The 14,340-nt window shown below is 49.4% G+C and overlaps 4 protein-coding genes across 4 annotated transcripts; 2 read left to right on the top strand and 2 right to left on the bottom strand.

Annotated features, from left to right (window-relative positions):
- Positions 1-3,885: 3,885 nt before the first annotated feature.
- FIESC28_07583 (uncharacterized protein) lies at positions 3,886-5,836 on the bottom strand (the record flags this gene model as incomplete). Its single annotated transcript, XM_031161723.1, has 4 exons — positions 3,886-4,474; positions 4,525-4,896; positions 4,973-5,698; positions 5,826-5,836. The coding sequence occupies 4 exons, from the start codon at positions 5,834-5,836 to the stop codon at positions 3,886-3,888; spliced, it is 1,698 nt and encodes a 565-aa protein (XP_031014243.1).
- Positions 5,837-6,861: 1,025 nt separating this feature from the next.
- FIESC28_07582 (uncharacterized protein) lies at positions 6,862-8,736 on the top strand (the record flags this gene model as incomplete). Its single annotated transcript, XM_031161722.1, has 1 exon — positions 6,862-8,736. The coding sequence occupies one exon, from the start codon at positions 6,862-6,864 to the stop codon at positions 8,734-8,736; it is 1,875 nt and encodes a 624-aa protein (XP_031014242.1).
- A 490-nt stretch (positions 8,737-9,226) lies between these two features.
- On the top strand, positions 9,227-11,804 carry FIESC28_07581 (uncharacterized protein; the record flags this gene model as incomplete). The annotated part of the gene is made up of 2 exons (XM_031161721.1): positions 9,227-11,198; positions 11,254-11,804. 2 exons carry the CDS (start codon positions 9,227-9,229, stop codon positions 11,802-11,804), a joined length of 2,523 nt encoding a protein of 840 aa, XP_031014241.1.
- A 705-nt stretch (positions 11,805-12,509) lies between these two features.
- On the bottom strand, positions 12,510-13,763 carry FIESC28_07580 (uncharacterized protein; the record flags this gene model as incomplete). The annotated part of the gene is made up of 1 exon (XM_031161720.1): positions 12,510-13,763. The coding sequence occupies one exon, from the start codon at positions 13,761-13,763 to the stop codon at positions 12,510-12,512; it is 1,254 nt and encodes a 417-aa protein (XP_031014240.1).
- Between the last annotated feature and the right edge of the window lie 577 nt (positions 13,764-14,340).

The raw sequence follows: 14,340 nt of genomic DNA, 5'->3' as shown, positions 1-14,340 counted from the left end.
GATGTGGCTGATTTGTATCCGTGGCCGTGGGAAAGCCAATGCTGGGTGATTATGGAGGAGCCATGTGTGGACTCAAGTCGAAGCCCTGATTGTGCTTGGAATGACTCGACTATCGATGGCCAGCACCCCCGCCTTTACCGCCCAAAAGGGAACGTAAGGACAACTTCTGTCAAGCTCGAGCTGGAATTGGGCTTGGGAAGTAGGTGGACTCCCCTAGGAGGGGGGGGGAGGACACAGAAACCGAGACCGGGACTGGGATTAGGCCCGGGACGGGAACGGGGACTGCAAGTGGTACTTTGTGGCATTCGTTCTCTTGTAGAGTGATCGGCATATCAAGGCCTTGTCCGTTCAGCCTTTATTGGACGTCTTTGCTTGACAAGCCCTATTGCTCACATGTCAAACTCGCAAAGGTGCATATGGATGTATGAACTTCCCTGCCGGCACGTTACCCCGAGTCTTGTCTGGCGCGATGCTGCATCATATTACAGTGAGCCATCCGATCTTATCATCGGGCTCAGGCTACATATGCCTCCCCACGAAGTATTCTAACAAACAAGCCATCGATAGAAGGATGACGACCTTTCATCATCTGTAGAAGACAATCCCATTCCTGCCCATGTCCCATCCGTCAGGCTTGTCAAGAAACAACTTGCCCCTGGGGACGCTAGCAAGACCTGTATAACGAGATAGAGGCACTGCCACAGTGATGCTCAACAACACCATGAGACTCTGTTAGCATGGCGTTGTTTTGTTAACCGGTTATTTCGGATCCAGCTGAACGGAGATGATAACTGTAACTAGATGGAACCATTGCTTAATCTGACATTTTGACAGGAACGCAGCCACCAGGTACGCGGCCTCTGCTTCAAGTCAGCCTGTAAAAACCCATTTAAAACTGTATGTATGTCTGCATTGTGGTGGTCTGATCCCAAGTTCGCAACCGAGGAGCGGGGGGGTGGCTGGCTATAACCAGGGGGAGGGGGTCGGAAATCTGTACCAACCAACGAAAATGTAGGCCATGACTGGGAAAAGAGGACCCTGGGCTAAAGGGATTCACGTTGGATGCTCAAGCTAAGACGTTTCGAGGACAACTGGAGACTGATGGAGCCTAATGTGGTTGTTGGCCGTTGAGTTGATATGTCATTCTGGTCCTGGGGCGGCGTTAATTAGCTTGGAGTCAACATGGAAGACAACGGTTTTTTGTGGACTGAACCTGTGCCCATGTATAACGTAACTGCCACCTATTTTGCGTAGTGAAACTTGTTAGTACCTACTTAAGGTAGCCTGATTGTTGCTCTTCAGTTCGACGTCACGAGTCTCGGCTGGTGGTTCCTCTTTTTGGCGGCAACTTCTCCTTGACACCCAGCATGGACGCTTCTGTGGTTTAGTGTTGTCATCTCATGTCCGTGAGTCGCAGGACGGAGGAAACATCAAAAGAGGAAAGAATAGTTCCAAAACCACCAAGAATATCTCCTTATTCGCTTCGATGGGACGTGGTATTTGCTCGGAGCTGATACTCCTAAGTATGAGACACAGAACCCGTATTGCATAACGGGATTTTCGTGGCTTATTTAGCAGGCATATTATCGAGATGTTGAAAAGCCCAGCTCCAGCCCTGTTGGGCCGAATGTGAGAAACTCGGTGCTGGAGGTAAGGTTAGGTAGGGGATAGTGACATACATCTACGACAACAACTGTTGGTAGGTTAGTAAGTACTATACTTAGTACTTGCCTGCTAGTACAATTGGCGTCAAGAAATACATAGTAAGAGAAGGACGTTTGGCGGAAGAGAGCCGCACTTTCCCTTGACAGCTCGCAGGTGAAACACAGATAAGGTAGGCATATACGGATAGGCAGGCAAGCCTTGACCCTGCACCTGCTTTAACATGCCCGTACGGGGAGCGTGAAGTTTGGGAAGGTGCGACGCAAGACGCGCACTTCGATTTCGCCAGGTAAGTACTACACGATATTCGCATGGGAGTGTGGATCTGTTGTGAGGGTCAAAGCAGAAAGGCGAGGCAAGAACGGAGGAGCAAATAATAGGTAGGCAGGTAGATAGGATAATACATAGTATGTACGAAGACAGGTAGTTTGTAGGTAATTGGGGCAAATGATATAGAGGTTATATATATTCGCGATGACAGGAAGTAAATTCACTATCACTTATACATCACGAATGAGATATCTCCGAGGACATTTATACCTATTACCCTCGTCTATCTACCTCTACAAAGTCAGACGTTGGTAGTAATGGTCGACATGATGATCCAATCAAGGCTTGTTCCAGTCCCAGTCCAAACCAAGAGTTGAGGGTTTTCAAGTCATGTACCCCCGTTGACGATCAGATCATGAAGTTGGACTGTTCTGTACTGTATGGGAACTGACTAAACTGGCCTCGGTACTAATGCATTGTCTTTGTTTGTGCTACCCTCCCGGAGTCAAAACCCTGGCGATGCCGCAGACTACATGGCTCGTTGGTTGTCAGAGTCGTTTCTTGTGCGAGGGTAAATAATTTAAAGTGAACGGGCCGTTGGCTGTGACTTGTCTGGATCCATGATATCAATCCGTCGGACCCGGGCTCTGTGTGAGCTGTCACATAATTAAGATACCACTTTGTTGTGCCATCAATGCAACAATACAATTCGGGAGCAACCTTGCAAATATTTTCTCTAGTTTTCCTTACGCTGTTATGTTGGTCTTCGGCAAAAACACTACGAGCCTACGGATCCGTACTTCGCTTACACCCCTAGGTAGTAGGTAAGTTAGCCCCCGGCTGATCTGATCTTTGTTAAAACCTTAAACGACAGGGTATTGCTTCTGAGAATTGCGAAATACGACTTTGTTGACCAGGAATTTACCTACTGTAGATAGTATTGCCTGCCCACAAGACCTTTCAATGTAGAAGCTCGTTACTTTCACCAGAATAGGCAATATTGATGATAGGAATCACCCACCAGAGTCTTCAACGTCCTAGTATCAAATCAATTGTCATCCTGCAGCACACTTTGGTAGGGTAGCTGACACCTACAGTACCTCTGAACTGCCATCGCCGATCAAGGCCCCCCCTGATCGTCGGAGCCAGGCCGAGAGTGTTCAACAAATGCAGTCTCCACCGATAGAAACAGCAAAACCATTGATTGACACGTAACTACTAATTTGATATACATACGTTTGTACGGATAGGCAGCCAGGTATTCGCACTCTCTCAACATATACTAGGTATACGCGGAGGTGAAGTATAATGATCTACAAGAGCCGTCCGGATATATGAACTAACGTTTCTTTTTCTTCAGCAGGATCTAGGTAGCTGTCCCTGACACATGCATATCAACCGCCCAATGCGTGGCACTGGCAAGGTTGGTAAACGCTGCACATCCACAAAGAGAACCCTTTGATAGGTGGGCGACGTTAGTTCTTTGCGGCTGACATTGATGGGCGATCAAAGACTCCAAGTGTTGTTCTCAGGCCCAGGGACCCAGAATACAGTACAGGCTAAAAGATACGCATCCGAAGCTATACTGTACATAGCCAACCTGACGGATTACTATTTGTCACTGACTTATTATACTCACGCGTTAAGCATATTGCCAAGCTCTTATCACATTAGTGTCATGTTGTCATGACCAGCCTTCACCGTAAGATCATGTTCGACATGAATCATGCAAGCAAAGCCCAGAGCCTGTCAATACGAAAATGCTGATGTTTGCAAGACTACCATATCATTACAAGACCCTAGAAATGAATTAAGTCATCTGTCTAGCCTGAACGCCGTTGATATCTCAGCCCCAAAGACCAAGAGTTTTCCCCAGTACCGCTCCCATTATCCTGCCTATGTCTCACCTTGATGACTTACATGCCCTGGCACTCAGAGCAGACGATGGGGCATTTAGCCCGTCTTCTTCTTCTTCTTAGGACGCTCCTCTTCATCTTCCTCATCATCATCGTCGCCATCTTGCTCGTCGTCATCCACATTGCTTTCATCGCTGCCTGACCCATCACTCTCGTGAGCACTGTCGTATTCCTCGGCAACGTCACTTTCGCTGTCGGTGCGGAAATCTTCATCCACGCTCTCTTCGTCCTCATCGGCCGAGCCACGATCAGCCTTGGCAGCGACTTCATCCTCGGAATCATCCATCTGCTGATTCATGGCAGCAGCAAGGAGGTTGGCATCCTCGTCAATCTCGTTCTTAACCCGTAGACCCTTGAGCTTGAAGAATGTTTCAAGAGCCTTGAGGTCTTCACGACTAATGTTGCTGAACTGAGATGAGCCGGCACCGTTCTTTAGAAGGACAGTAATGTCGAATGTTGACAATGCTGATACAGCTCCACTGACACGGGAGAAAGTGACAGATTGAGTCTGTTCGTAGGCGATGTATGTAGCCGGCTTAGGCACAAACATGAAGGCCTTCTCGAGGCAGTAGAGGAAACCCTCGCTGGCCTTGATGGAGCACTTGATGCCATATTGGCTGCGGTGTCTAAATGCGAGTCAGCAGTTAAATCAGTCGACGGACTACAGGGAACATACGTGATAAAGTCCTTGGCGGGAGATGATATCTTCCTATTGCCCAGACCACGGAAGATCTTTGCCACCACTTGGTGGAGGGGCTCCTCGTAGTGAGGCTCCAGCTTGTCTTGATACTTGCTCTTGAGCTCATCCTCGTTAAGGTTCAGATCAATTGTGACCTCTTCATCTTTCTTGAATTGCATCACAACAAAGGGGTATCGAGTTTGGCCCTGACGCAGAGGTGGGTCAAGACCCATGACAAGCATGTAGTGTACCTCGTCGGGCTTAGGAAGTACCATGAACTTCTTAATAGCCTCGTACTGAATCTTGTAGTCATAAGTTTTGCCTCGAAGTCGGAAGGATGCCTCGTACATGTCGATATCGAAACGACCTCTGTTAAACACGTTAGCAATCAACAAGATGGAACAAAAACTCGACATGGAGTTTGTTGTATGATTTCGAAGCGTACCTGGGGGTGAGATGTAGAACGTCCAGGAAGGTGGCGATAGTATCGCCAGCCGTCTCGCCAATCTCAGCCTTGTCAATCAGAGTCTCGTAGAACAGAGTTGCGGCATTCTTTTCCTGCTCGTCGTTACCGGCATCGCTACCAGCGTCCTCTCCTTCTGCCTCTTTACGAGTAGTCACACCGGGAATATAGAATCGCATCTCGACAAGCTGGTCTCGACCAGCGGCAGCTTTCGAGCCCTTGGACCGGGCACCGCCTAGCTGGGCATTGGCACCCGACTCGGGAAGAGCCATCTCGACGGCCACTTCATTACGGCCAGCAAGGTTGGTGTTGCCGATTTCTGAGTAAGCTAGTTCGAAAGCAGGTCGGTTCTGGACGCTGAATGTAAGCTCGGATTTAGAAAACTCGGCTTTGCCCCAATTCCAACCGCGCAAAGCATGCTCCTTGTTCTCTAGGACCGTGCTGTACCAATTCTTGAAAATTTTGGCAAGCCGATCGTAGTCCTCCTGTTGGAAGCCGTCGAGCTGGATTATACCAGATTTTGAGCGCTGGACGATCTTGATCTCGTATCCTTTAGCAGCGCGACTCCATTGCGCAGAGGCGATATTGTTGTGATCGAAGGTGAAGGTCTCGCCGCCGCCAACAGGCTTCCATCCGAAACCGGTCTCAGCAAATCTGCACTTGCCACTCTCCTTGGAGAGATCCAAGTAGATGTTGTCGAAACTCTCGCTGCAAGTCGATGGCCATGTTAGCTATTGCTGCAGTAATAGTTACAGGCTGATGCAAAGCTCGGAGAGAAAAGTCAAGTTATGCATAGGGGACAGATGGAAAAGGGAGCTTGGGGGAAGAGACATACATAGCAGTCATTGCGACGACTGGACGAGAGTTATAGATTGGCAAGAATAAGTAGTAGATGTGATGGATAAGGTGGTGTCTATGGCTGTGTATTGAGATGGCGATGGCAAATGTGAATGTTGCGATGCAGCTGGAGTCGTTTATTTGGAAATTTGAAAAGACACTCAACCTAGTACCTATGGTCGCGCTCTGTCGCGTCCTCACGCGGAAAGAGCATACAGTGGATCCACTCCTTTAAGAGGTCTACTGTAGTAGGTACTACCTGAAGCTCCAGTTTTGCTGGGGGAACCGAAGCCATGCAGGTCCAGTCGGGGAGGTCAAAATAGAGCCAGGGCATTAGTACCTACTGGAGTATCTTCACGTAATAGGTACTTCTATTCGACGCCGCTATTCAAAGACAAAACAGTAATCAGGTAAAATATCTAAGGACACGCTCTGGGTGATGCGATATTGATGGTATTGTGTACCTATGATAATTTGTACATTTTTGTTGGTGATATTCTCATCGTCAATATTGCCTGAGACGGGGTAAACATCACTGTCACCCATCTGCTGTACCTAGTGTACCTACCTAGGTATGGATTGAAGCTAAAATGGATGCACCTGCTGGCTTAGTACATGGTATTGTACCTACCTGTACCTAGGTACCTAAATACAGAGGCATGTAGTCAGCCAACGACATCTTGTGTATTCGACTCATGAAAGTCTTTCATGAGGAATTCTTACGTACCTAGCCAAACATCATGTGAATATGGATATTTATCTGATCTGCCTACTCATCGGGGTCCAAGGGCCCCGTGCACTATGTAGGCTTCCCCAACGGTCTACGTCGTCGCTCCCATGTGACCCTTTATCCTGGTCTCCACTCAGCGATAGCGTGCATAACATCATAGGCTTGATATCAGTAAGGTTGCCTTCGTCCATCTCTCCGTTTTCCATCTCATCCTTCTTCTCTTTCTCCATCCACATCACCGGTGCTCTCATCTAGTATCGTACATGAGTATTATCCCCCAACTTCTGGGATAGTTAATGTCATCATGACAACAGATCGTCGCTCCCGTTTGCTGGGATTCCGATGCGCCTCAACTGCCCGTGTAACCGCTACTCTACTGTTATCCTTCCTCGCCTTCTCGCCGTCTTCCGCATCCAGCGATTTAAATGATCGATTCCACGACGGCGTGATATTACCTCCTGCGCCCGTCCTTCCATCGGCTCCAGAAATCCCTGTAGCTGCCGAGCATACTTTCAGTCTTCGCCACATATACCATCATGGCACCCATCTTCATCCCGGTCTTCATCGGAGACGGGATGTCGTCCATGACCAGTCGAGGGTCTATCTGGCAGCAGAAGACGACTACGATGAATATGATATTTTCCGATTAAAAGCAAAGAGTCGCCCCGAGACTATTCAACGCTTGGCTGACCGAAGGCCGTCAGTTGTTGATCCTATGGTAGCCGAGTCCCGGCGGAGAGGATATGCAGCTGTGCTTGATGCATCGGCATGGACTATGGATCGAGTCTCATCTCCTGACATCAAGGATAAGGACACTGTTCTCACATTAGCTCTCATGACGGCCAATGCATACGTCGAGCATGAGACTGATGCCGACTGGGAGGATGTTGGAGAGCGATGGAACCGCAGCGCCGATTTCGGATGGGAGTCTGACGGTCTCCGCGGGCATGTCTTTGCTGATGATACAAACTCAACCATTGTCATTGGTCTCAAGGGCACAACGACGGCTGTTTTCGATGGAGAAGGAACCACTACTAACGACAAAGTCAACGACAACCTATTTTTCAGTTGCTGCTGCGCTCAGCAAGGTCAGTGGACATGGCACCAAGTCTGTGACTGTGCTACAGGCACATATTCTTGTAACAACACATGTGTTGTTCAGGCCCTGAGGGAAGAGAACAGATACTACGGCGCCGCCCGCGAACTCTATTCAAATGTCACGGAGCTCTATCCCGATGCTCAGGTTTGGCTTACCGGCCATTCGCTTGGCGGTGCCGTGACTTCAATGTTGGGCATGACATACGGTCTGCCTGTTGTTACTTTTGAGGCTGTACCGGAAGCTCTTCCAGCTTCTAGACTAGGCCTTCCAGTCCCGCCCGGTGCTAGTGCCGACTACCCTCAAATGCGTGAGAATACAGGCACGTTCCATTTTGGTCATACCGCAGACCCTGTCTACATTGGAACGTGTAATGGTGCAACAGCGTCTTGTACCTATGGTGGTTATGCCATGGAAAGTGCCTGCCATGCTGGTTACGAGTGTGTTTACGATGTTGTCGCCGATAAGGGGTGGAGAGTTGGGATCGGTACGCACCGTATCCGCTCTGTCATCGACGACGTCATCAAGAAGTACGATGGTGTCCCTGAGTGTAAGAGGACGCCTGAATGCCGAGACTGTGCTCAGTGGAAGATGTACGAGAGCAACGGAACCGAAACTACTACAACATCTTTACCCTCGACTACCGCTACGACACGGACTCGTACCCGTACATCAACTTGTGAGACACCCGGTTGGTGGGGTTGTCTTGACAAGACTACGCCTGTCACGACTACGACCTCCACCACATCCTCTTCTACGTCTACCTGCAAGACACCCGGATGGTTCGGTTGCAAGGACAAGACAACCACAGAGAGTAGCACTACTACAAGCGAAGCTTCAACCACAACTACCTGCCATACTCCTGGTAGGTTCTGGGGTTGTCGCGACGAGGTAGAGGTTACAACAACTGCCGAGCCTGGTCAAGTCACTAACGTACCTGTCACCGCTGCGCCTACAGGTGCCACGGATGAAGTTTCAAGTACGGCGGTGCCAGAAACTCAGAGATGTCTTGCTCGCAACTGGTTCAGGTTCTGCAAGGAATGGGCTATTGATGACCTCGATTTTGGTACAGATGAGATGTAGGGAGTCGCTATAAGATTAGATAGATAACTCACAACAGTCATGAGGATGGAGTTCATGCTTGGTTTCTTGCGTATTACGGCGTTAGGTCAGGAGTTTGGTGAGCTACGAATGCGCAGTCCACGTTCAAGACGCGCACACTTAGATGAGTCACAAAGCTATACATGATATAAGATTATTAATTGCCGAACTATCTAAATAACATTGCGCTCGATCGTTATTGCATACCTACCATACAACATGGTGCAGCGTTTGAGCACTTTCTACACTACTGGAATGCACCTATCATATTACACTGTCTGTTGTGATGTCAGCAACTAAAAAAAATATCCATCCAACTTCTCCCCACCTAAAACGCGTCCACTTTACATCTTTAAAACACCAGGCGTAAAGCCGCGACATCACACGCCTACTGGCATCATTTTGGTTATCGAGTAGAATACGCCATGTGATATGCATAACATCAAATCGCTTATATAATCATTTATTTGCGATGAAAACGGAACTTAAGCCTTCAGAAATGGGGACTCCTTTGTCTTCCACATTGTCCAGCCTCAGCGACAGCGACAGCGATAGCGACACCGAAGTCCAGAAGAGCAATGGCCCCAGCAGAGACGCCGATACTCCGGTCACCGATGGAGATAAAGTAGAATGGCTCGCCACGACTCGAAAGCGTCGCTCGACTGCTGGCAACCGAATGAAGTCAATGCTCGCCAACGAGGAGCCTGATTCAGACCTTGAACTACTCTTTGCCGAAGACGAGAACGACCAAGGCTTCTCTGACGCCGGGGAGAATGGATCGGACGTACAGATGGACTCTTCCGATGATGAAGACGATAATGGCAACAATGATGACGATCTTGAGGGAGAGAAAGAGCTTGAAAAGCAAGCAAAGGAACGCCGTGCCGCCCAGCGCAAACGAAAAGCTCAAGAAGCCATTCCCGCCAAGTTTCGTAAGAAAGTCCGTATCGATCCCACGACCAGAACACCATCGGCACCCGTGAAGCCAGCGCCCCGGCCCAAAAAGAAATCCGAGCGCACTTCGTGGCTGCCCTCGGCCGCCGATCTACCAACCCGAGCCTCGTCCCGTCAAACGACCCGACTATCGAAGGAGCAACTTCACCAGCAGATGGTAGAGCGAGAGGCGCGCCGGATAAAGCAGCTAGCTCAGATGCAGAAGAAGGCTGCCAAGCTTGAAGCAATGAAGAAACCACCGATGACGCAGGAAGAGAGGCTCCGAGAAGCGGCCATCGTTGAAAAGCGAAATAGCAAGAGTCTTAATCGCTGGGAAGAGGCCGAGAAGCAACGCGAAGAGGAACGTCGAGCGAAATTGGCAGCTCTCCACAACAGAACTCTCAAGGGGCCGGTTATCACTTTCTGGAGTGGTATTGGAGAGTGGATGGGAAGGCATATGGTTATAGAGGAGCCTGCGAAAGAGAAGAGAAAGAGGGGCGAGAAGGCAAAGGGCAAGGACAAAGATAAAGGCAAGGAAAATATACCTGCAGCAGGGATTCAGAAAGTGGAAGGTCAAAAAGACGAAGGACAAGATGTCACAGCTGTTCTAGATGGCGCCGCTTCAAGCACGACAGAGAAACCACAACCACCCACATCAGCTTCACCAGGACCAGCCGGGACGTCAGAAGCAAAGGAAGCAAAAACAGTTACTCCGATCGAATATGACAGCTGTGCCCCAGACCCCAAAGATTCATCTTCAGTGGCAAAGGATAGCAATCCTTCTCTTTCTCTCAAAACTGAGGAGGTCAACCCTTCATTGGCAATGCCCCCTCCGCCTCAACCACCACCTACACCTCCGAATGGTCTGGCCGCTCCCACTCCGCCGCCCTCGGCCATCATACCAGCACCAAGTCCTCCTCATTCTCTTGGCCATCCTGTAAGTGGCCTCGCCGCACCGTCTCCGCCTCCCCCAACGCCTGCTGGCTCAACAGCAACAAACTCATTTGCCACTCCACCATCAGGGCTCTCTCGCCCGCCAGATTCAAAACCCTCTAGTGTACTTGCGGCTCCCATACTCGCTCCTCCTCCAGGTATCGGTGGTGATGGAGCTGCGCCTCCAATGATGGGTTTCGGCAACCCCAAATCAAATGTTCTTGCACCACCAAATACATCTCAAGGAGCCATGCCACCTACAAGTTTGTCTACTACCACCCCTGCTCACAATGCTCCGTCTGCTATCTCAGAATCCCTGGCAAACCCTCCAACAGCTATTACTCCAACGTCGTCTACAACGAATCTCCAGCCATCTCCTAACCCTTCCACTATTCAAAATCAGTCCTCTGGTCCCGAAAACTCCGCTGTTGCCCAAGCCCCTGAGTCACAGCCTCAACTTCAACCTTCAACCGGAGCCCGAAATGCGATAGTGTTCCAAAACTTTGACGAAAACGCCCTGAAGGACCGTACCATCCAGACTCAGATCATCTTTGGCCGCAAGATGAATAAGCTTTCGAGTAAGATTACCACTATTCTAAGAGCCCCTTTTTAGACATGTACTGACTGTAGTAGAACCTTCACCTGCGCCTCTTTGCGTCATCACAAACCATCCCGCCCGGTATCGCGATCCGCGTACTGGTCTTCCTTACTATAACGGCTACGCATACCGCGAGATCCAACGTCTTACCCGCGGCGAGTACCGGTGGAGTCACATCCTGGGTGCTTGGGTTGGCAGTGGGACATATGCTGCGAGAGGTGTACCTGAGCGCTTCTTGAACCCAGAAAAGAGCGGGCCTGAGAAGAAATCCGTCTCGCACGAGGGCACCAAAGACAAAGACACTGTTGATTCCTCGAAGCAAACCCCTGAGATCCAGACGCCCGAGGTAACATCGGGCATCCAAGCTCCTGGTACGAAGATGAATGGGGCTGAACCAGGGTCCTCCACGTCATCAAAGCCCGAGCCTAGCAAGGCTGCACAACCCAGTACGGCGTCACCGGCAGTTGGTGATGCCACTAATCCAGCGCCCGCAACGATCCCTACTACAGAATCTCATACCCCAGCCCCTGCAGAGTCTGTATTGCCAGCTACTACAAACAATTCATCGATACCGACTCCGACTTAACAGGGGTCGTAGACTTTGGATCGGCCACCGAAGGCATTCTTCTTTTCTATAACGTTTCTTCTGTATACACAGGCGAGTGCTGGGCCCAAGGGGAGTTGGTAATATAATACTATATATACAATGAATAACCTCCAATACGTATCACTACAGAAAAGGAACAACCATGTCGTTGAAAACGGGTTACAATCAATGATCATCAAACGCTTGTCACCGGAATGGTAGTTGGGCAAAAAGGATATAACTGTTGAATCGTTGTTGCGGATTATGATTGTGTCTTGTTTTATCTAAGATTGACCACTTGCTTGTGAAGTCATCTTCCTAACGTGAATTTGAGTAAATCAACTCAAACTACAAATCGTATTGTAGTAACTGCCATCATCCGTCTGTCTCATGAACCATTGCCCCCTCCTTTTTTGTGGCCGTCTATTTTCCGCCAAGTGCCATTCCTTATTACCATCCCAGGGTTTTGTGTATGTATTGGGAGCTTGTCCAGCTGCCTACCGGTCATTGCGCCAACCTCCCTTTCTGATCTATAACGCCGAAATAGAAACCCCGCTGTGATTGTGCTCATCGAATGATGGACCAAGATTGTTAAGAAAAAGAAAAGAAAACGCTATCGAAATGATGCAGATTATAGGAGGCGAATGTAGTCCTCAGTAGAGATTGTTATATACCATAAAGATGAAGTAAGTTTGGCGTGGGCACTTAGTTGACCTTGGAACCGATAATATCGGCCATCCAACCCAACTCGGCGGCAAAATCATCGAGTCCTGTATCAATGGGAGCACCGAGGAAATTGTGTTCGCTAACAGCGAAGCCCGATTCACCATGGGGGAGGAGAGATGGTGAGTTGACCTTCGGGTAGGATGATTGGGTTTCCATGATCTTGGACCCATGTCCTCGCGACTCGGGAAGACTGTAACACTCAAAAGAGTCGGTAGTGGAAACCATGCCGGGTGCGGGTTGAAATGCAAGGATATCGCTGTTGTTACTTGACACGACATCGTCCTCGTCATCAGTGAGATCGAAAAAGTTGATTCCTTCGTCCTCAGGAAAGTTTGACGTGGCTGGTGACAGAAAGAAGCTCGTCGTAGGGTTTGGCGTGGCTGGCGACAGGAAGAAGCTCGTCGCAGGGTTGATTCGTGGTCGTAGTGTTTCCAATCGAGGACGAGAAGGTATTACTGCCGAGGCGGGTACACTGGTAGTCTCTAGCAAGCTCTGCTTAGAGGACTTTGCAGAAATTGGGCGCAGTGAACTTGAATGAAAGACATCGGCATTTACAGATTCAGAAGAGAGAGATCGCTTGAAAGGAGGGGGCGAGAGACGAGTGACATAAGACTGTCCGTCAGAGACCGCCGAAGAAGCAAAGTTGTCGTCATCATCGTTCTCGTTATCCTCCACGATATCATCAGGGATGATGAGTGATGGTCTCTCGCTGAGGTTAGACCCGGGGCGAGCAGGATTGTCATCGGAAAGAAAACGTCGAAGAGATTCAGGTGAGATGTCCCTTGTGCGAGTGCCCTCTGATGGTGTTGTGCAGCGGTCATCCAGATCATCGGTAGAGCTAGACGTATCATTGCGAACTGGAGATCGACCACGCTCACCCTCTGAGTTCATCTTGCGACCAAACAAGCGCTTCCATGCCGCTGGAGCCGGTGATAATGATCGGGAAGAAGACTTGTGGTGTAGTGAGGGTGATGAACCAACCCGGTAAGGAATGTGGTTGGCTGGTACTGAAGGTGCAGGTCGGGGAGTGGTGTATTTGGAATCGGGGTCCATGGTTTTTAAATCGGCAGTATGTATGGATGTCAGGGAAGCACTTCGCTGTCGGAGAGCCTGCTCGACAGGAACAATTAAAGTGTTGACGGCTTGGCCAGGTAGGTATGGGCAAGCTGTAGTTGAAGGCAAGGCAGGGTCGTGTGTCTCGACGGAGCCATCTAGCTCATACTGGAAGCCCATTGTTAGAACAAATGAATGAATGAACGAATGAATGACTTGATTAAGCAATGATACAAAAGAGTGAATGAAGAACGAAAAGCAAGTGAGAGTGAAGAGGTTGATTAAATGTGTTTAGGTGGTTGGGTAAAAGAGTGAAGATGAACGAAAGTACAGGCAGCAAATATTCATTAGTTTGACGCAAGGGAGAGAGACATGCTTTTGTTAAGCCATGTAGTACAATGCAATAGCATATACCGAAACGGATAGAAAGAGGTGCAGTACATACGTAGTAATAATAGGTATGACCCATCTTGAGACCACCGTGCCTCTTGACGGAATACGAAGCAGTACCTGAGCTTGAGCTTGTTCCAGCGCCTGCAGCTGCGCCTACGCCTATGCCAGCGCACGTCGCAGAAGCCGAGACGGAAACGTCGTCACAGACAATGTCACGAAAAGAATAGCAACCTCTCCACTGATCACGGCCCCGCCGGGTGTCTCGTTGCATGGGGTGAGATTGGCTAAAATTGTCCCACGACCCAATAAGATGCACGGACTGGGTCGAAGGGGGTGTTTGACTGGGGATGCTTGTCAGCGGCCG

This window comes from Fusarium coffeatum (assembly GCF_003316985.1).
Source record: "Fusarium coffeatum strain FIESC_28 chromosome Unknown BRIP53273_contig_169, whole genome shotgun sequence".
Classification (NCBI taxonomy): Eukaryota; Fungi; Ascomycota; class Sordariomycetes; order Hypocreales; family Nectriaceae; genus Fusarium; species Fusarium coffeatum.
The sequence above is the reverse complement of the archived record's forward strand: the minus strand, read 5'-3'. Positions and strand labels throughout refer to the sequence as shown.